Here is a 21,897-nt window from a genome sequence, read left to right as displayed (position 1 = left end):
TCTTACATAGCTTATAGATGTAGGGAATGTGGCAGAAGGAATGCACTGCTGCTGAAGGCTGGGAGGAATGTGTCTCCCAGAGGTCATCTGCATGAGAATGCAAAGGACTGCAGGTGTGATACTGAGGCTGGGAGGAATGTGTCTCCCAGAGGTCATCTGCATGAGAATGCAAAGGACTGCAGGTGTGATACCTTTTCAGGCAAAGCCTAATGGGTAGCAAGTAAGCCATAAAATTTGGTCTATTGTAAACATGTAGTTGTAAAATCACAATTTAAGCTGACACTTGATGCAGGAGTTGTGAGATCTCACCAATGCTCTGGGTTGTTGGGGGGGACAGAGCAGTCACCACAGCTGTGTAAGACATTGATTACACAGGGCTCCCTGGTTTAAAGCATTGTAAAGAAGGAAGGGAAGGGTACGGGTTGAGCCAGCTTGCTGAGTACCTTGGTCCTGCCTATACCTTGGCTATATAGCTATAAGTAGTAGTAGTAGTAGTAGTAGTAGTAGTAGTAGTAGTAGTAGGCATCCTTCAGTCTGTATAGACTATGGATCGCGCCCTTTAAAGTTTCCATTGAGGACTTCATTTACAGCATCTATTGTGACTATGAAGACCCACACGAGAGTGACAGTCCTTGCTGCATCTCTTGCAGATGTCGTGGGTGTCTGGCAAGCCCTTATTGTGCTTTCTGTGCACTTGCTTCTCCTCTGCTAGCTGTCTGATCTTCAACTCGCCCTTCTGAAGGCCCTTGTGTAACCCCTGCCTCCATCTGCTGCGGGCGTCTGCTAGTTCTTCCCAGTTGTCCAGCTCGATGTCTACCTCTCTGAGGTCTCTCTTGCAGACATCTTTGTAGCGCAACTGGGGGCGTCCGGGAGGTCTTTTGCCAGAGGCTAGCTCACCATACAGGATGTCTTTTGGAATCCTTCCATCGTTCATCCTGTGGACGTGCCCAAGCCAGCGGAGCCGACGCTGCCTGAGGAGGGTGTGCATGGTTGGGATTCCAGCTTGCTCGAGGACGGCGGTGTTGGTCACTCTGTCCTTCAAAAAGAGGCTGAATAGCTATAAGACTGGCTTGACTAACCCTCCCCACCTGTTGAAACATAGAGCTGGATACTAGGGTGTTTGTGAAACCCCACCGTAGAGATATCAAGAGCTGAAATCACAGAGTGGCAGCTGGGGCCATGTAGAGCTGAAATCACAGGGTTCTGCCTCAGGGTGATCCCAAGCAGTGGGGTTGGGAGAAATGACAGCAACTGGTGGGAGCGGCAGTGGATGATGATGACCGGTGGGCGGCCAGTAGGAGGAGCGGTGGACGATGGTGACCGGTGGGCGGCTGGTGGCAGCAAGGGGAGGCTGCAGACAAGTGGACATCTAGTACTGCCCTGGTGATGCATCTGTGGGCTTTGGGTTTGGGACTGCACGGCAGAAGGTACACACTGTAACTGTGTGTGGGGTTAAGGGCCAGGAGCCCCACCAAGAGACTTGGTTCTACTGCATATGGGGATGGTATCTTGGAAAAGAGGTTTGTCTCTTCTTTGCTTAGATAAACTGCATCTGTCACTGTAACCTTGGGGTAGGTTATGGTCATTAAACAAGCCATTTCTATCTCAGACTCTGTGCTTGCGAGGGCGGGGAGAACTGCCTTACAGGCACCCAGCACGGGGGTGAAATTGTCCCAGGCCACTGGGTGGGAGCTCGAGCCAGTTGGTTGTATCCTTGACAGGAAAACCCCACAGACAGGCATCTGGCATTAATAGAAGGGTTACATAAATACTGGTATAATGTGTACCTTTTATGATGGTTCTGATCCAAGAGGTGAAGTCTTTCTTTGCACACTCTAGAAGTTCCTTCAAAAACTCAAGCACACCCTCAGGGATGTCACTCAAAGTGTCTTTAACCTTCACAATATCATTAGTCATATAATCAAGAGTCCTGTCCTTGAAGTCCTCGTCTTCCTGTTAAAAGGCAAAATAAAGAACAGCGTTTCTTAGCTAAGAAATGAAACAAATATTGATTTTAACTAATTTACTGTTTATGTTGCACTAGGAGCTATATAAGCACAGAGAAAAAGAAAGACTCTCCTTGTCCCCCAGACTTTGTTAATGACAAATTAACCTGTGCTGCCTTGCAGTCTTGCCAAATTTAAACCTCTGAAAGGTAAACCCCAGAAGACCAGGAAATCCAAAATTAAAGTATATCCCAGTCCCACTGTGCAGTCTTAGCTCTGCTCCCTAAAGTTGGAATAACTAATAATATAATACTGTGGGAGTCTAAAACAGTCTGCTTACAAATAGTGGGATTTACTGTTGTGGATTTTTCAGGCCTGGTCTACACACCAACATGCATTGCTTGAACTCCATCAGGTTCTTAAAGCTGACTTAGTTACTTGGTGGGAGTCTGTGGATGCTCTTATTTTGGAAGAAAATGGTTGAAGCTGAGTGAGTTACACTCACTTTTGACTTGACCCATTCGTGTCCAAGAATAGGACTATCCACCAAATTAACCGAACCCATTCTAACTCACACCCTTATCATTAATGCAACTAAAATTACTGCAAATATGCTTTAGGCATGAAACCACAAAGAGGGTTCCCAGTTGTGAATCCCTCAGAGAGGGGCACCTCCATCTACCCCTGTTTTAGTCACCTATCGCTGAGATGGGCAGGGCCAGCACACTCTTCTGTGGTTGGCGTATTCCAATGGCCAGCTAAGTTTGCTCCCCATTCATAGGTAAGTATCTCTCTCCACTGATTGTATAAGGAACCTGGGCACCTAACCCAGGCTATAGGGACTGCACTGTTGTTCCTATGATTTTCTATGGTAGCTTTGTGAATCTCAGACTGGAAGTCTCTGCAGCACCTAATTCAATGGTACCCTGGTCTCTATCAGAATGAGTCTTTGCAACATCCATCCTGATCTTAGTGCATGCAGTAACTATACTATGTAAAAATAACAAACAAAGGTTAAAATCTTGCTTATGCCATTTTCACCTAACTAGAAGAATTCCACTGTTTCCCAGGCTTTTGCCTGAGTAAATGAGATCAGAATGTGTAAGAGGAGACTGCATTTGTCTAATCAATTACTCTAACGATATTTGTGCAAGTCCTACGTACGTATTTGGTCAGGTCATCAAGGAGCTGGAAATCTCCAACAAGTCCTAGTATCTGACGAAGCTCATCAATTATTTTGGCCGTCTTCACCACCGTGGAAAGTTTCAAGTAGTTATTAATCTTAAACACCGCAGCCTTGACCCACTCAGACCTAGTGTTTGGGTCTCCCTGGCTCTTCTCCATGATTTCAAATTCGTTTCTGAGAACGTGTTCATCAGTTAGCAGATTTCGAAAATGCCTCTCAATGTCACCCAAGCTGATGGAGAAATCTTTAAGGGCCTGATAGGTTTCTTGAAAATCGAGCATGGCCAGTTTGTAAATGTTTTCCCGCACATCATCCAGGGAAAGAACAAAATCATCTTGGCAACTGGCCTTGACATGTTCTGCCTTCAGTTTCCACAGTTCTTGGAAGAACTGGCTTTCCTGTAGGCTATGAACTTTTTCAAACATGTCGTCGTATCTAGCAAGGGGGTGTGACTGCAGACTTTCACTTTTCTCCTTTCCGCGACTGGAGTATCTCTTCACCAGCATCTGGTCCTTAATACTCTGTTTAATGGCAATGGTTTGTTCCATGGTACCTACGTCAACTAAACAGGGTGAGGAGAGAGATTTATTAACATGTGCGGAACAGATTCAAAGGCCAGAAAGAATCACAGTGATTATGTAGTCTGACAATCTTACACTGGGGCCGACACTCCCCAGGACAATGTGGGAGGGGGCGGCTGGCTTTGTGTCTCCAAGAAGGGGCAGGACCAAGGGCAAAAGGGGCCCTTAGCACTCCTCAGAATGAGGCACTGACCCCCTTCAGAGCCACAAGGAATGCCCCCTTACTCCCCATCCACCCCCAACCCTGTTGGCAGGTCTGCCACCTGGCCACAGAACTTCCCCAAAATAATCCTGTGAGGACTAAAGTAGATCTTGTAACATTTCCGCTTTAAATGGCCACAACAGCTAGATTTTTATATAAAACAAAAGAGCAGTCATGTAGCATTTTAACACGTGAACTTTCGTGAGGCAGACCCACTTCTTCAGATCTGAGATAGTGCTTTCTACATCTGAAGAAGTGGGTCTGCCCCACAAAAGCTCATCACCTAATAAATGATTTTGTTAGTCTTTCAAGTGCTACATGACTGCCTTTTTGTTTTGTTAGAATACAGACCAACACGGCTATCTGTCTGCTACTATTCAACATGCAAAATTTGATATGAACATTCATAATGTACGGAGTCTTTCAGTAAAATAACAACATGGCTCTCTGGGACAGCAATAAACTGTGCAGCATCATAGGACCTTCTCATTGTGATCCACATGTAACAACCGCTGTGGCATTCGCCTTTGTGTGCAGAAAGCCTGCAACAATTATTCTGAATGGAGGGACTGCCCCACGTGTAACCCTCCCACAGAAGATGCTCAGTCTAGCTGTAGATTAATAGATGCAACAAAAGATCATTCTGATCTTCCAATCCGGCCTCCAGCATAACCCAGGCCAGAGAATCTTCCTTAGTGACTCCTTCCTCTGCCCAGTAACTTCTGAACTTTGAAACAGAGACACTGCCTCTCCCACAGACTCCCAGGGATGAAGAATTCCCCACAATCCCTCGGGCAGCTGTTCCAGCAGTGATTTCCCCTCCCTGGTAAACACGGGCTCCTTACTCCTAGCCAGAATTTGTCTATCTTCAGTTCCCAGCCAGAAGGTCTGGCTTTGGCTATATCTGGCAGTGGAGGTGAAAGAAAGCCGATGTGCCCTCATGTGGCACATAGGTAAGAAAACGGCTGGCTGGAGGCGGGGCTTTAATTCTGTCCTTCCCATCCCCACCCCAGCCTCAAAGCTGAGGCCTGCAGCCAGACCCTAGTGTGTGGGGCTGGCGTCCAGGAAAGCCCTGGGCATGAGGAGCTGGCTGGAGAGCCAGGACTGTGGTGGGCAGGACCAGCTGGGGAGTCCCAGGCAGGCAGGGCTAGCTGGAAAGCCCTTGGCAGGCATGGGTGGCAGCCAGGATTCCAGGTGCTGGGCTAAGATACTAGGGTTACTGCATAGGGTTACTATATTTGACCTTTCAAAAAAAGAGGACACTCCTGAGAGAGAGTGTATCTGTATCAGTATCTAGCAACTAGCATTGTATTAACATACTGCATATATCATAACACATTAACACAATGAGTTGTTAAGTACTGATACAGATGCACTCAGTCCTTCTCAGGGGAGTCCTCTTTTTTTTGAAAGTTAAGTTATGGTAACCCTGGTGCTGCAATATCCTGCCTCCCCTTAGCTCACTCCCACGTCTTCCATTTCTCTAGGAACAGGAGGAGTGGCACAGGGCAGGGTCACCCATGGGGACTGCTCCAGCCCCAAGCTTCCCATCACACACACACACTCTCTCTCTCTCTCTCCAGCCCCTTGCCCTGACTCCTGCATCCTCTCACACACACCTCCGGCCCCCTGCCCTGCGGCCCCCCACACACCTAGCCTCTTTCCCTCACTCCTGCCCTTTACCCCAACCATCTGTCCTGAGCCTCTTATAAACCCCAACCTTGACTCCTGTACCCCCCATCTCCAGTCCCCTGCCATGACTCCTGCACCCCCACACTCCCATCTGACCTGAGCCCCCTGCACTCCACCCTACACTTACATGTCTTACAGGTACTGTGTTGCAACCCCCTCCACTCCAATCCGGCCCTGAGCTCTGCTCCAAAGCGGGACAGGTTGTGACAGGGCACTAACGTCCAGAGAGTAACTTAAATTTCTTACAGTTAAAGAATTTTCTGCTCCCAACAATTCCTTCCTTTTACTGGTCTTTCTAGCCCAGGGTCATGTCACTGCTGCACCTCAGGCTGAGCTCCCCCACTCTTGCACTGCTGTCATGCTTTTCTGAAACCTTTCAGTTTCACAATGCCTTTTTATGGATACCAGAACTGGACACAAGAGTATCCAGTAACACTTCACCAGGACCCTGTAGAGAGGTACAGAGGGTCCTCATTTTATGTCCAGGTTACTTTCCTAAATAATGCAACTTATAGTGAAACAGCTTATAAAGGAGAATTAATATCCTTAAGGTATAATGTAATAGCTTGGGATACATTCCCTACACATATAGTTCACAACCGTGGTACATATAATATACCTCTAACCCACAAAAAGCAATAAATAGAAATAGAATAGAAATAAATAAATAGAAGAAATAAATAGATAAATAATAATAAATAAATAGAAAAAGATAAGCCAGCTCCCTGCTGGCTCCTCATCAGCTCCCCAAAGTTCTCTGCCAGCTTCCCAAATTTCCCCACCGGTCCCCTGCCAGCTCCCTGATCTTCCCTGCCTCTCTGCACCAGCTCCCTGCTGTTCCCCACCTCTCCCCACCAGCTCCCCGCCATTCCCTGCCAGCTCCCCACAGGTCCCCGCCGGCTGCCTTCCAGCTCCCCGCCTGTCCCTGATGCTTCCAGCTGGTCCCCCTGTGGCTCCCTGCCACTCCCCGCCAACCCCCAGCTGTCTCTGCAGCTCACTGCCTGTGTCAGCCATGCCTCTCGGTTCCCTGCAGCTCCCCACCAGTCCCTCATGACTTCAGGGCTCACTTCCAGGGCCTCTGCACTACAGCACCTGCCACCCAGCCACCACAAAGCTTTGCTTTGTTCCTGGCTCTTGGTCCCTCAGCCCCTAAATGACATATGTGCGGATCAGTGTGATTTATAATGAATCTGCTTTCCTGAATTAATTAATGACTTATACGAGAAACGACTTACAGTGAAGCAACTTACAATAAGGACCCCCTGTAATATCGCCTACTCCTGCTACATATTCCCCTGCTCATACAACCCAGGGCTGTATTTTCCCTCTTAGACACAGAATCATATTGGGAGTTGATTTCAACCCAGGGCAGTCCTTAGGATTTATGTGACTCTACCCAGTACTAATAAACTGGTGGCCCTATGCCCAATGGCAGCCAGCGGGGAGCAAAAGGGGATGGTGGTTTTTGGAAATGTGATTTTATAATCTTCAGCAACACATCGATGAAATGTTTGTGAAGCAAATGTTAAACTAAGTGCCTGTTGACTCCCATGGTAAATTCAGAACCTGGTAGGGTTGTGCAAATGCCTGTTAAATGGCTTTGTTACCACACGAATGGCTCCTCCACAGGTTCAGCGCTCTGCTAATCAGCCCGGTAGGTGTTTTCACTTTGAAATTAACTAGATCCTCTCCAGATGCAGCGGAGCCACATAACAGGGGTAGGATGGGCGGGTGGGTAGACAATTAGACCTAGCGATGCCCCAAATTGTCAGGGTGCTGTACCACTGCATATTCTGCTTATGGGTAAGAAAGGCTCATCTCCTCTCCAGAGTCACTGCTTTGCTGGATACAGATTCCACCCCAATCCAGTAAGTGGGTATGAAATTCCATTATTGTGTATTGCAAGAGAACAGGCCAGGATGGTACCTTTTACGATGTCCATGATGCAGGAGCACAGATACAGAAATGCTTGTCTTTGCTTCCTCTGTTTTTTCAGCTGGTTAAACTCCTCTGTTCTGACACTCAGCACTTCTTGTACATATGGATCCAAGGATGGCTCTGAAAAAAAGATATGCAGGATTTTTAAGAGTATCACTATGTTATGGGGAAGCTGCCCTAAATTTAACTGATACAGCAACAGATCCCTGCCTGTGTCTGCGGAGAGCCTCAGGTAAGACTACTGAAGGATGTGGGTGGAGCTTATTTTGTGGGAAGAGCTTTGGAGAGAACTTCTGTCCCTCAACTTTTTGCCAATCATACACAGATGTTGCAATTAGCATGAGGTACTGGAGCTCCTGATACAACCAGCAGAAATGGCCAAAACTGAGTATTGTGAATGCTTAGACGGTAACGGCCTTTTTTCCAGAAATGGTAAAGATGCTGCAAATATCTATCTGCTACCAATTGCTCATAAAGAACGTTTTCATTTAAAATTCAATTACATTTAACATAATTGTTTCAGTTACCTTCCCCCTGGATATTTTAAGACTCTGCTTTTGAATATTTAATTTATTAATAATTGTTTTTATGTTCTATAGAAATTGCAGTAAAATATTATTGATTTATGTTTTATATTCATTTTTCTTTTCTGACAGTGTCACATAAAATATGCTTCAGGTGCCTCTAGGGCAGCAGTTCCCAACCCTTCCCAGAGGGGGGCCCATTTTGACAATGCAAGAAGACTTGGTGACCAAAGACAACTCAAAACCCAGGGAGCAGGGCAGTGCTATAACTAGCTAATTTGTACCTGTGGCAAGAATATAAAATTGCACCCCCTCATGTTTATACATTCACAGTAGTTAGAAAAAGGGAAAAAACATTAATAATAAAATAATAACACCGTTTATTAAAGTTAGTTATTATTTTATTATTATGGTTGATCTGAGTTGTGGTGGGGGAAAGATCCTCATCCCCAAACCACTCCCCCCCACACTTCAAGGCTGGAGGGACTGGGGGAGTCACACTCAGGGACTCGGGGGAGTCACATTCAAGGGCTGGAGGGTTGGGGGGCTGGGGGAAGTCACACCCAGGGCCTGAGAGGACTGGGTATCACACTCAGAGCCTGGGGGAGTCACACTCAGGCTGCAGGGGCTGGGTGGGTCACTCTCAGAGGCTGGAGGGACTGGGGCGTCACATTCAGAGGCTGGGGGGAGATACAAAATAAAAAATTAAAACCTACAAATCAGCTACATACAACAGAAGTGGGGGCAAAAGTGGGGAAGGATGGAGCGGGGGAAAATTACTTACTTCAATTATATTAAGTGGCTTGCCTGGGATGGCTACGAATATGAAAGGTAAAGAACCTGTCTCTGTAATCTGTATTCTCTATTGATAGAGAGAGCTGCTGGATGTGGCGCATTAAGGAGCTGAAACGGCTTCTTTAAGAGCCACATGCAGCTCTGAGCTGCTGACAACCCTTAACAAATCTAATCACGACCCCTGTTTGAGTCCCAACTCATAGGCTGGGAATCGCTGCTCTAGGGGATAAAAGTACGAAGCTGCCAACTCACCAATGAGGAGCAGCATCTTGGCAAATTCCTCTCGGTGATCAAAAACGGCAGGCAGCACATCGAATGGAATGTCTCCAGAAAATAAACTGTGGCCCACAAAGGAGAACAGCTCAGACACCTTTGAACGCAGCAGCTGTGCCTCTCTGCTGATTAGATCTTGAACCTTGGGCTTCAATTCTTCTGCAAAACACAAAATGCAATTGGGAGTCATTTCAGCAAATGAACTGGTTTCCTTCTTTGTTTTAACAATAAACCCCAGAACAAGTTAAGTGTTTTTACTTCCTTAACTTGATTGGGTCATCTCAGCTGCATCTTGTACCCTCCTGAGTCGTACTGGTGAAATAGAGTAGTCCCCCGAGTTATGTGAGGGTTGCATTCCACACACTTTTGCATAACTCGGAATTTCATGTAAATTGGCCATGGGGGTGGCTTGGGGCCATGGGAATCGGGGGCAGGGGTGTTAAGCCTGAGGTGGGTTAGGGGTGCAGATGGGGCAGGGAGGGAGGAGGAGCTGAGCTGGGGTTGCGCTGCCATGTGGGGGGTTGGAGCCAGGATGGGGAGGGGTTGAGTTGGGGGGGATTGGCGACTGAGCCCCACATACATCAGCACCTGAGCCCTATGGATGGGGGAAGGGGGAAATGAGCCAGGTCTGTGGGAGGGGTTGAACTGGGCAGGGGGCTTGAACTGGAACACACGTGGCTGGGGAGGAGGTTGAACAGAGGGTTGAGCCAGGCCGGGGCAATGGGATTTTGAGTTGCGCTTAACTCACGTTAATAAGAGTTGAGTGCAACTCAAAATCGTGCATTTTTGGGGATTACTGTACTAGATGTAACAGTTCACTATTAATTCAAAAAAAATCAGGAGGGGACAGGTCTGCCGATGGGGGTCCTTATAAGTGCTGTGCTCACGCTGCGCCTCTGCTCTGTGGGACTGTGAGAACTGGTGGGGAGGAGCCCCAGCATCATGGTCCTGGCAGCACTAACAGCTGATTGGCCTAGGCCCCACCCCTTCCAGGGCATGATGCCAAACCCCCCTCCTACCTTGACCCTACGTTTGAAGACAGAGCCTCAGTGGGATCTGGCACCCCATTCACTCCTTTTCACCTAGTTATGACCCCAATAAGTTGAACCCATTCTGAGGTTGCTGGAACAAAATCTCCATAAGAAACTCACGGAAAGCTGAGATAATATCGCTGCCCATGGAGGAGCTGAGTAGCTCGCGGAGAACCTTGGCTGTATTCTCTTCAAACTGGTTAACATTCTTTATCAACTTCAGTTCTTCGGTCCACATATTTTCAATGACAATAGATAGGATTTGTGCAAGAACTGGCTTGTTTGTCTTTGAAAATTTTTGAAGAATTTCTTTTATCCGTGACTTCTGTAAGAAAGAGTATTTTCTAACTCCCTGAGTAGAGACATTTTACACACAGAGTGAGCGAGCACTTAAACCTATCTCTGTTCTGCTGACATTTTTGTACCAACATATAACATTCTACTCCTGCCTCCAACCTGACATAACTAGAGATAAGAATGTAATGAAGGGATGGCCAACTCAGGGCTCTTGAGTTGCATGCAGCTCTTTGAGCCTCTAAATTCAGCTCCTCAGACCCTCACACTAGGAGTGCCGCCTGCCTGCTCTGTGGGACTGGGTCTACACCTGCTCCCTTCTTCAAACGTGGCATAATAATCAGCCAAAGCAGAGAATACTAATGAAGTGCTGTGATGAATATGCAGCACTTCATTAGGTTAATTCTCCCCTGAGGCAACCTCGAAGTGTCAGACTGTGAAGTGTGGGCATGCATGTAGCTGCGGGCACTTTGAAGTGCCTTTACTCCTCAAAATTGTGGGGAGTAAAGACACTTGGAAGTAGTGCAGGCACTTCAAAGTGCCCATGGCTAAAAGCATGACGGCACTTTGAAGGTGCCACAGAGAAGAATTAACCTAATGAAGTGCTGCATATACGTCACATTACTTCATTAGTATGCTCCGCTCTGGCTGATTACCATGCCCCCGAGAAGGGGGCAAGTGTAGACCCAGCCTGGGAGAAGCATGTGGCAGCAGCAGCTCCACTGGCAACTACAGCAGCAGCTCCGGTGAGCTACCAGCATTTATTTAGGAGAGGAGGGGGCTGGGAGATGCTTGGTTCTGGGGGAGCCTGGCTCTGGGGGAGGGCATTGAGTCACATATTATATACTTATTCTTAGATATCTATATATGATCTATATTTATTTTATATACCTCTTTATATAGCTAGCCACATAAACTATAAATATATTTATATTTATTTATAATATATGTCTCTTTGCACTCAATCCATCACTATTTGGCTCTTTGTCTCTAAGAGGTTGGCCACCCCTGGAATAATGGAATTTTGGGCTTAGGGGTTCTTTTGTTTATTACATTTTGTTTATTACATTTCTTGTTGAACTTAAAACCAAGGAAAAGGTGGATGAGGCTTTTTTTAAAGAACTAACAAGATCATCCAGGGCCCAGGATTTGGTGGTGATGGAGGACTTCAGCTATCCAGATATATGTTGGGAAACTAACACAGCAACACACAGACTACCCAATAAGTTTTTGGATTGCATTGGAGACAACTTTTTATTTCAGAAGGTTGCAAAAGCTACCTGGGTAAGCTGTTCTAGATTTCATTTTAACAAATAGGGAGGAACTGATTGAGAATTTGAATGTGGAAGGCAGCTTGGGTGAAAGCGATCATGAAATCAGAGTTCACAATTCTAAGGAAGGGAAGAAGGGAGAACAGCAAAATAGAGATAATGGATTTCAGGAAGGCAGATTTTGGTAAACTCAGAGGGCTGGTAGGTAAGGTCCCATGGGAAGCAAGAGTGAGGGGGAAAAACAACTGAGGAGAATTGGCAGTTTTTCAAATGGACATTATTAAGAGCCCAAAAGCAAGCTATTCTGCTGTGTAGGAAAGATAGAAAATATGGCAAAAGACTGCCTTGGCTTAACCAGGAGATCTTGCACAATCTCAAAATAAAAAAGGAATCATATAAAAAATGGAAAGTAGGACTAATTACATAGGATGGATACAGGCAAACAACACAGGAAAGCAGGGGCAAGATCAGAAAGGCAAAGGCACAAAATGAGCTCAAACTAGCTACAGGCATAAAGGGAAGCAAAAAGACTTTCTATAAATACATTAGAAGCAAGAGGAAGACCAGGGACAGGGTAGGCCCATTGCTCAGTGAGGAGGGAGAAACAGTTAACAGGAAACTTGGAAATGGCAGAGATGCTTAATGACTTCTTTGTTTTGGTCTTTGCCGAGAAGTCTGAAGAAGGAATGCCTGACATAGCGAATGCTAATGGGAAAGAGGTAGGTTTAGAAGATAAAATAAAAAAAAGAACAAGTTAAAATCACTTAGAAAAGTTAGATGTCTGCAGGTCACCAGGGCCTGATGAAAAGCATCCTAGAATACTCAAGGAGCTGATAGAGGAGGTATCTGAGCCTTTAGCTGTCATCTTTGGAAAATCATGGGAGACCAGAGAGATTCCAGAAGTCTGGAAAAGGGCAAATATAATGCCCATTTATAAAAGGGGAATAAGAATGACGCAGAAAACTATAGACCAGTCAGTCTAACTTCTGTGCCAGGAAAGATAATGGAGCAAGTAATTAAGGAAATCATCTGCAAACATTTGGAAAGTGGTAAGGAGATAGGGAACAGCCAGCATGGATTTGTAAAGAACAAATCATGTCAAACAAATCTGATAGCTTTCTTTCATAGGATAACAAGCCTTGTGGACAAGGGAGAAGTGGTGGATGTGGTATACCTAGACTTTAGTAAGGTATTTGGTACGGTCTTGCATGATATTCTTATTGCTAAACTAGGCAAATGCAACTTTGATGGGGCTACTATAAGGTGGTTGCAAAACTGGCTAGAAAACCGTACTCAGAGAGTAGTTATTAATGGTTCTCAATTCTGCTGAAAAGGTATAACAAGTGGGGTTCCGCAGGGGTCTGTTTTGGGACTGGTTCTGTTCAATATCTTCATTGATGATTCAGATATTGGCATATAAAGTATGCTTATTAAGTTTACAGATGATATCAAGCTGGGAGTCGTTCCAACTTCTTTGGAGGATAGGGTCAGAATTCAAAATGATCTGGACACGTTGGAGAAATGGTCTGAGGTAAACAGGACGAAGTTTAATAAGGACAAATGCAAAGTGCTCCACTGGGGAAGGAACAATCACTTTCACACATACACAATGGGAAATGACTGTCTAGGAAGGAGTATGGCAGAAAGGAATCTAGGGGTTATAGTGGACCACAAGCTAAATATGAGTCAACAGTGTGATGCTGTTGCAAAAATAGCAAACATGATTCTGGGATGCAGTAACGTGTGTTGTGAGCAAGACACGAGAAGTCATTCTTCCGCTCTATTCTGTGCTGGCTAGGCCTCAGTTGGGCTATTGTGTTCAGTTCTGGGCACTGCATTTTGAGAAAGATGTGGAGAAATTGGAGAGGGTCCAAAAAAGAGCAACAAGAATGATCTAAGGTCTAGAGAACATGACCTGTGAAGGAAGGCTGAAAGAACTGGGCTTGTTTAGTTTGGAAAAGAGAAGATTGAGGGGAACATGATAGTGGTTTTCAGGTATCTAAAAGGGTATCACAAGGAGGAGGGAGAAAACTTGTTCTTCTTTGTCTCTGAGGATAGAACAAGCAGCAGTGGGCATAAACTGCAGCAAGGGAGGTTTAGGTTGGACATTAGGAAAATGTTCCTAACTGTCAAGGTGGTCAAACAATGGAATAAATTGCCTAGGGAGGTTGTGGAATCTCCATCTCTGGAGATATTTAAGAACAGGTTAGATAAATGTCTATCAGGGATGGTCTAGACAGTACTTCATTCTGCCATGAGGGCAGAGGGCTGGACTCAATGACCTCTTGAGGTCCCTTCCAGTCCTAGTATTCTATGATTCTATGAAAGCCATTTTGAATCAAACAAAATCTTTCTGGTTGACTCTAAATTTAAATTTCAAATGGTTTTGTGATTTGTTTTAAATCAACAGAAACATTTTATCCAACTGGGACAGACATTGTTTTTGAGTTTTTCTTTTTGATTTGGTTATTTTGGGGTGGTTTACACCTTTTTTTTGCACATGTGATTTTTTTAAAAAATTGGCCAAATTCAAAAATGAAATGCCATTTTAAAATGAAAAGTCACAGCGTTTTGAAAAAGGCAAAATGATTTTTCCCCAAAACTAATTTGTTTAGTCTGACATACATGCGTAAAGTACTGGAGTGCCAAAATAAATGGATTTGGGGCAAAACTAAACCCCCATCAGGAGAGGAGAAACTGCTTTTGTAAGTGGCCACATGCTCCCAGTCTCTGTTCAGACCTTGGTTGATGGTGCAAATTTGACCCTGACTATGACCGGGATTGACTTTGACTGTGTAGTGGAGACATTCCTCCTGTGTAAGGGCTTCCAGAAGGTAAGAAAGATTCTGCAATACCTTTGTTTTTGTCACCCCTTTGATACTCTGAATGATGTGCTGTGAAAAGCAGTTCTCCAGTTCTGTGCTTGAATACTTTTCAATGTTAATGAAAATCAAGTAGTGATCAAACATGTGTTTGTGGTTCACCTAGAACAAGGAAACATTTGTTATGCAATCATGGGTAAAACGTTTAACAAAGCATAAGAAACATAAGAACGTCCACACTGTGTTAAAGCAATAGCACTCCTGGGGAAATTCTGTGCCAAAAATTAAAAATTCTGCATATAACATTTTCAAATTCTGCAAATAATATTTGTCAAAATAACACTACATAATCATATCAGTTTCAATTATTTTGGTAAATAGCTGTTAGCAAGTATATTGGTAACAACGCAGACACACAAAAGAACTTCCCCAGGAGCAGAGAGTTAAAGAAATCCCTGTGGACGGGGGCAGAAACCAAAGTAGCAAGAAAAACCATTTTTTCTAATTCAGTAAAAAATTCAATAATTCAAGAGTCACAATGCATGTGAATACAAGATGGTCCATAATAAATAACATCAAACCATACCTTTTTGAACACCAATTTAAAGAACAGTGCACACACAATGATTTGTAATTGTAACAGAGAGGTAGCTGTGTTAGTCTGTATTCGAACAAAACAAAACAGCAGTTGTTTAGCACTTTAAAGACTCACAAAATGATTTATGAGGCGATGAACTTTCATGGGACAAACCTACTTCTTCAGATCTATACTGCAAGCTGTTCACAAACTTTTTACATATTCTTTTCCTCACACTTGTGTTTGTACCACTGTCTTCCTGACTTTTACTCCCAAATCTTCTCTCTCTGGAGGATGCTGGGAGAAGTTATCCAAGGTTTTGAGATCACATATCATTTGCTATTTAGGTAGGAGTTGCTTATTTTGGGGCTTTTAGATGTTCATTGTTTATCAAAAATAATCAGGAGGGTGATTTATTTATTTTAACTTTTCAATTACAGCATCAGAAGCCACAAAGAAGTCCTTCAAGAGCCACATGGGGCTCTGGAGCCACAAGTTGCAAACCCCTGCCTATGAACAACCCAGTTCCTTTCTTTCTGTGTTCTTGTTTTTCATCATCTTGTGTCTCTACAGCTGTAACGTCCTACCCTCTGGACTGGGCAAACCTCATCTTCCTCTCACCCTCCATTGTACCTGTTCAAAATCTTGCCATGCCACTCCATGGCATTTCTGCCACTCTATAGGTATCAAACACAATGGACTGGTCTTGACTTTCATGGACCTGCACTGCTGGTCCCCCCCACACCCTTATGTTGCTGCTTCTAAATATTTCCTTGAACATAACTGATGCTATGATGCCTATAGCATCATAATGGTTGTATGGAGGGGTCTGGGTGTTTTTTTTTTGTTTGGTTGGTTGGTTGGTTTGCTGATAATTTAAAAAAAAATTAGAAAAACTAACTGCTTAGAGTCAAACATTTCATTTTGATTTCCAGCATTTTTAACTATTAAAACCTAAAATCAAATAACATTTCTAAATGAAAAATCACATTTCAAATTAAAAACATGAGACATTTCAGTTGATAAATATCAAAACAAAATGCTACAGATTTTTCCCCCCAGTTCAGGTTTGCTTTGTTTTCAACCAACCAAAACAACTTAGTGAAATCAACTCAAATTTGCAAAATTGTTTTGATGTCACTGAATTTGCTTCTGATAGCAAAAAAAGTTTTGTCCAAAAATGTTCCCAATTCTACTTTCAAGGACCTTCACTTCCTTACTCTGCTCTTCAACTCTGACATTCCACCTCCCTGTAAACTTTTCCTTAAAAACAACTGATGCTGTGATGGTCCCTCACAGACAGGCAGCAGATACGCTGCTACAATTGCTTATTCTTCCAGTAAGAATCACTGCTGTTTTATGATTCCTCATCTGTGTCTCCATTTAACTTCTCTGAAGCAAAGACCACCTTTCTGATTTGTAATTAGTCAACTCACCTTTTTTATCCACTCCGTAAGCAAAGATTTAATACATTCTCGCCACTCACGGCTCCACTCTTCACAAAACAGACTAGTGGAAGAGAGCTGATGCCATTTCTAAGAATAGAACAAACCTGTCAGATGACTATTTTTAATAGGAATGAAAAAATCAGTGTCACTGGGTTTTTTTGGACTCACGTCAATATCATCAAAAAAGAGTTTCTCCTGTTCAGATGGTTTGGGGAACAATTCTCTGATCCAGGATTTTGCCCGATTCATAAATTCATTCAGCCTACTGGCCTGCTTAAGGTCCTGAAAATCCTTGGAGATAAAAAATGAACAAGTTACAAAAGTGGCAAATTCAGCTTTTGTGCCTCCTTTATAGACAACACATGAAAAGAATATCACCAACTTCAAGAATGCACTTCAAGACTTGATGTTATTCAATAGCCTCAGTATCGAGTCATTAGAAAATTCAGCTGAGCAGAACTTATCATCAGACGGATGGAGACAGGACAGACTTAAGTAGCTCTGGAAGCTACTAGAGAAAACAAGGGAAACACAGAGACACATGGGGCCAAATTTAAGCGATTCAATAAGCACTTTTATAGAATTCCCATCTTGTGCTTCAGAACCTATGCTTCATTAAAAATAAAGCAGTTGTTTATAGCCTGATGGGTTCTACAGGTTGATCCTCTCTAACTGAAGATCTTGCTCACTGAGTGCCCACTAAAGAACTTGTATAACAAGATTCCTACCACTGTTTCACCAACGGGTGTGCCTTGGTGTAGACAAGATTTTGAAGGCTTCTAGCATGTCTGCCATTCTTTCTTCCATTAGCTGCTCTGGGAAGTTTTTTTTTGAGGAGGCTAATGTGGGTTCCCTGCCAGGTCACATGTGGCACAGCAAAGTTTGTGGTTGCTAATGAGGCTACAAGCTGCCTGAAAGAAACCTTGGAACATTTCGAGAAAATTTCTCATCAATAGCTTCAAATGTTCATTTTACCTTTTTCATTTTCAGTAAATCTGCTGCTCCAGAGAACAATCCAAAAATCTGAAGCAATGTCATCACTGGGCTGAACGGTATTTCCTTTGGTCGTTTCAAGCAAATGGTGATCAACATTAAGGTTAAATTAAGGCACTGCAGGATATCTTCCAACTCCTTTGGCTGCAGAACATCCTGTGCATTTCCTGGCTCACATCTGGGGTTATAGCAAAGGAATCAGGAACTTTTAACTTTAAAATAGCATTTGAAAATGAATAAAAATATGGAACAACCACAATATTAGGCAGGTACTGATCAGAAACACACTGAGGTGACCACAGCAGGGATTCTAGGAGAGACTCTAGCCACATGCTCCTGCCCCACCCCTGCCCCCCACAACCCTCCACTTCCAGTGTGAGAGGGGAGGGGCAGTCCCTCCCTTGCCTGGAACTGAGTGGCCTAGGAATAGCATGAGCTAGGAAGACAGGGAGATATCTGAATTGGAATATATTTGCAAATTTGACACATTTAAATTAGGCCTTAACAGAGATCTCAACTATCTTATGCGTTACAAGGGCAACTTGCCCACCTTTGATGTTCTCAGGAATGGGACACATCCTACTTAACTTAATTTGCTTTGTCTGCTGGTCCTACTAGTGACAAGTAATCCCAAGCTTTTTTTCCCTTTTTCCTTCGCACCCCACCCTTCTAAACCCTGATTTCTAACTGCCTATTTCAATCATCTGAAGAAGTAGGTCTGACCCCTAAAAGCCCAGGACCTAATAAACTTGTTAGTTTTTAAAGTGCTACAGGTTAGTTTGTAAAGTGCTTGTTATTTATAAAGGAAAGACAGGTTACTGATGAGGAAGTGGGCCACAGAAACACTAAGTGACTTCCCTGATTGGATAAAACCATGCGATATTGTGAAGGTGGCCCGGTCAGCACCTAAGATACATGGAGGCCAGTTGGGGTCAGAGGTAACTAAGTGGCTCTGTCTCTGCAAGCCCACTGTGAGTCATTCATGGCCTGATTAACACCATGTCACACACCCACGAGCATTCAGAGTATTGAAGGAGGGGGTTAGCAAGTGCTAAGCATTATCGGATATCTCTACTCCCACCTCATAATGGTGTAGGACCACTTTCAGACACAAGAGGCAGCAAAGTGCAGTCAGGATCAGACCCCCAACCCTGTTTGAATCCCCTCCACCTGGCCCCCATCTTCCTAGCAGTGGGAATCCCTCAAATGGATCTATGGATCGAAGTTCTGTTGGGCCCAAGGGACACCTGCAGGCCCATGACCCAGGTCCAAAATTGCTATGGAGGGCGACTAATTAGTCCTTACTTGGAGAAAGCTTAAGGATTTCCAAGTGCTGGGGCCTTTCAGGAAATGTCTCACTGGGCCACTACAGCGCCAGCTCCATAGGCAGCAGGGCACCATCACCTCCCCCTGCTTCTCCACAGGATGGTCGTGGCTGCTTTCTGTTTTCTTGTTAAGTTTGTGTGTAAAATACTCACCTGGTACCAAGCCAAGCCTGTGTCCTTCTGGCAATGTCCTTCAAAACTAGAGTGACGTCCTTCTCCAGATGTGACTGAAAAAGTGCATGACATGGAAATGTGTCAACGTTAGAACTCTTTAGATTTTTTTTTCAACGGTGCACATCAACTTTTTGCAGAAAGGCAGACAGAAAAGAAGACAGACAGACCAACAGACCAAGACAATTCCAGACAGCCCAGTGTTTTCAGGTAAAAATCAAAACCTTTTGGAGATTTGTTTCTTCTGTGTGTAATGTCAACAAGCCTGGGTTACTGGCACCAGGGACTGAACGTACAGTCATAGGGGCTAAAACCCTGTGCTATACCGCATGAGCTAAAGGGCAATTGACTCTCAGCCAAGGCTGTAGAGCATAGACTTCACTCACCCTACTATGAGGTCTCAGTGCCTCTGGGTGCTATGTATGGATAACCAAAATTTTTACACCCAAAGGAAAAACAAAACAAACTTTTGTTGAAAACCCAAATTTTCTTGAAAAACAGTTTTGACAGAAAATTTTTAGGGAGCATGAGTCAACTTCATCCTCTCAAACTTTGTACATCCTGCGACCCTGACTTCTCAGTCACACCTAAGCTATATCTACACTAGAGAATTTTATCGACAAAAAGCTGGTTTTGTCAACAAAACTTGCAGAGTGTCCACACTAAAAACGTGTTCTGTCAACAGTAAATTGACGGAACATGGGACTTTTGTCAACAGCCATCTGCCTCCCCCCCATGAGGCAGAACATGTCTCTCAACAGAATCTGTTGACAAAAAAGTCATGTGGACACTCCGGCGGGCCCTCTGTCAACAGATGGGGCTTCCAGATCACCGAGCAGCCCTGTCTGCTGTGCTTCTGTTTGGCCATTCTGTCAAGAGATCAGCCAGGCAGTCTGGCCGCTCTGTCAACAGACTGGATTGCTTTTTCAATCCACTTTGTTGTCCGGCTGCAATCTGTAACAAACTGTAACTTCTGTCGACACATTGCTGTGGTGTAGACATAGCCCTAAAGATCATGACCGGTGTGAAAAGAGTGAATAAAGAAGAGCTATTTCACATAACACAAAACTAGGGAGTTGCCAAAAGAAATAAATAGGCAGCAGATTTAACACAAACAAAAGGAAATTCTTCAACAGTGCATCGTCAACTTGTGGAACTCCTTGCCAGAGAATGTTGTGAAGTCCAAGACTATAACAGAGCTCAAAAAAGAGCTAGATAAATTCACGGAGGATAGGTCCATCAATGGCTATTAGCCAGGATGGGCAGGAGGGGTGTCCCTAGCCACTGTTAACCAGAAGCTGGGAACAGGCAACAGGGAATGACTGCATGTTCTCTTCATTCCTCTGGGGCACCTGACATTGGCCACTGACAGAAGACAGGATACAAAAAGACAAAAGACAGGGCTAAATGAATCTTGGTCTGACCAAATATGGGCATTCCTGTGTTCTTATTATGTCTTCCATGCCCAAAATATTTATCATGTGTCCTGTTCCAGCTCCCACTGAAATCAACGGACAAATTTTCATTCCACTGGTGTGACAGCACCATGAGAATTAAAGCAGATTAAGTTCAGAGGTGGGGATGAAGCCAAGTGCTATTCAGTTAGACAAGTTGTGATGGAAAGGTTTTGGGTTGAGAAGCAAGCAATGACACCAAGTCAAGCATGTCACCAAGGCCTGGCAGGAAATTGCTAGGGCTTCTCAATAGTTTTCCATCAGCATTCTTTTACAATGGAAAATGGAGTGGTTGAGTAAATGAAATTTTCACCAGAAGTGTCTGCTTTTCTCTAACAATTCCAGTTTGTCAAGAAACGACACACACATTCACCAAATTTGGGATTTTGGCCATTTTTTTTCAGATTTTGGGCATTTTGTGGCTGAAAAAAGTTGGGGCTTAGCTGGTGAAATCCAAAAAAAAAAAAAAACCCAACAACTCTGTATTTGGGATTTTTAATGAAAAGTCAATTTTTCTTACAAGAATTTTGATTAATTTCTCTTTTTCTTGTTTTGCCTAAATTTTTCAGGTCTAGTATTTACAACAATTTACCCCCACCATCGCCCCACCATCACCACCACTCTCTCCCCTACAACAATTTCTAAATTCATTTCTAGTGTCCCTTAGACTAGTGCCACACTACTGAGGAAGATCGATGTGCTCACGGTCGATCTTCCTGGGTTTCATTTCACATATGCACAAAATGACACTCTCAGGCTACGTCTACACGTGCACCCAACTTCGAAATAGCTTATTTCGATGTTGCGACATCGAAATAGGCTATTTCGATGAATAACGTCTACACGTCCTCCAGGGCCGGCAACGTCGATGTTCAACTTCGACGTTGCTCAGCCCAACATCGAAATAGGCACAGCGAGGGAACGTCTACACGCCAAAGTAGCACACATCGAAATAAGGGAGCCAGGCACAGCTGCAGACAGGGTCACGGGGCGGACTCAACAGCAAGTCACTCCCTTAAAGGGCCCCTCCCAGACACACTTTCATTAAACAGTGCAAGATACACAGAGCCAACAACTAGCTGCAGACCCTGTATATGCAGCACGGACCCCCAGCTGCAGCAGCAGCAGCCAGAAGCCCTGGGCTAAGGGCTGCTGCCCACGGTGACCACAGAGCCCCGCAAGGGCTGGAGAGAGAGTATCTCTCAACCCCCCAGCTGATGGCCGCCATGGAGGACCCCGCTATTTCGATGTTGCGGGACGCGGATCGTCTACACGTCCCTACTTCGATGTTGAACGTAGAAGTAGGGCGCTATTCCCATCCCCTCATGGGGTTAGCGACTTCGACGTCTCGCCGCCTAACGTCGATTTCAACTT

General features: G+C 44.4%; 1 protein-coding gene across 1 annotated transcript in view; it reads right to left on the bottom strand.

Annotated features, from left to right (window-relative positions):
• LOC142015178 (E3 ubiquitin-protein ligase rnf213-alpha-like) overlaps window positions 1-21,897 on the bottom strand; it is a 151,246-nt gene that overhangs the window by 87,604 nt on the left and 41,745 nt on the right. The window contains exons 18-27 of the mRNA XM_074998595.1: window positions 19,052-19,125; window positions 17,556-17,751; window positions 16,749-16,871; window positions 16,569-16,667; window positions 14,589-14,717; window positions 10,289-10,493; window positions 9,117-9,296; window positions 7,534-7,665; window positions 3,111-3,694; window positions 1,788-1,953 (exon numbers count right to left, since the gene is read on the bottom strand). Of these exons, the coding sequence (XP_074854696.1) occupies window positions 1,788-1,953; window positions 3,111-3,694; window positions 7,534-7,665; window positions 9,117-9,296; window positions 10,289-10,493; window positions 14,589-14,717; window positions 16,569-16,667; window positions 16,749-16,871; window positions 17,556-17,751; window positions 19,052-19,125 (1,888 nt within the window). The remainder of the gene's footprint in view (window positions 1-1,787; window positions 1,954-3,110; window positions 3,695-7,533; window positions 7,666-9,116; window positions 9,297-10,288; window positions 10,494-14,588; window positions 14,718-16,568; window positions 16,668-16,748; window positions 16,872-17,555; window positions 17,752-19,051; window positions 19,126-21,897) is intronic.

Source organism: Carettochelys insculpta, chromosome 6, assembly GCF_033958435.1.
Source record: "Carettochelys insculpta isolate YL-2023 chromosome 6, ASM3395843v1, whole genome shotgun sequence".
Taxonomy (NCBI): domain Eukaryota; kingdom Metazoa; phylum Chordata; order Testudines; family Carettochelyidae; genus Carettochelys; species Carettochelys insculpta.
The sequence above is the reverse complement of the archived record's forward strand: the minus strand, read 5'-3'. Positions and strand labels throughout refer to the sequence as shown.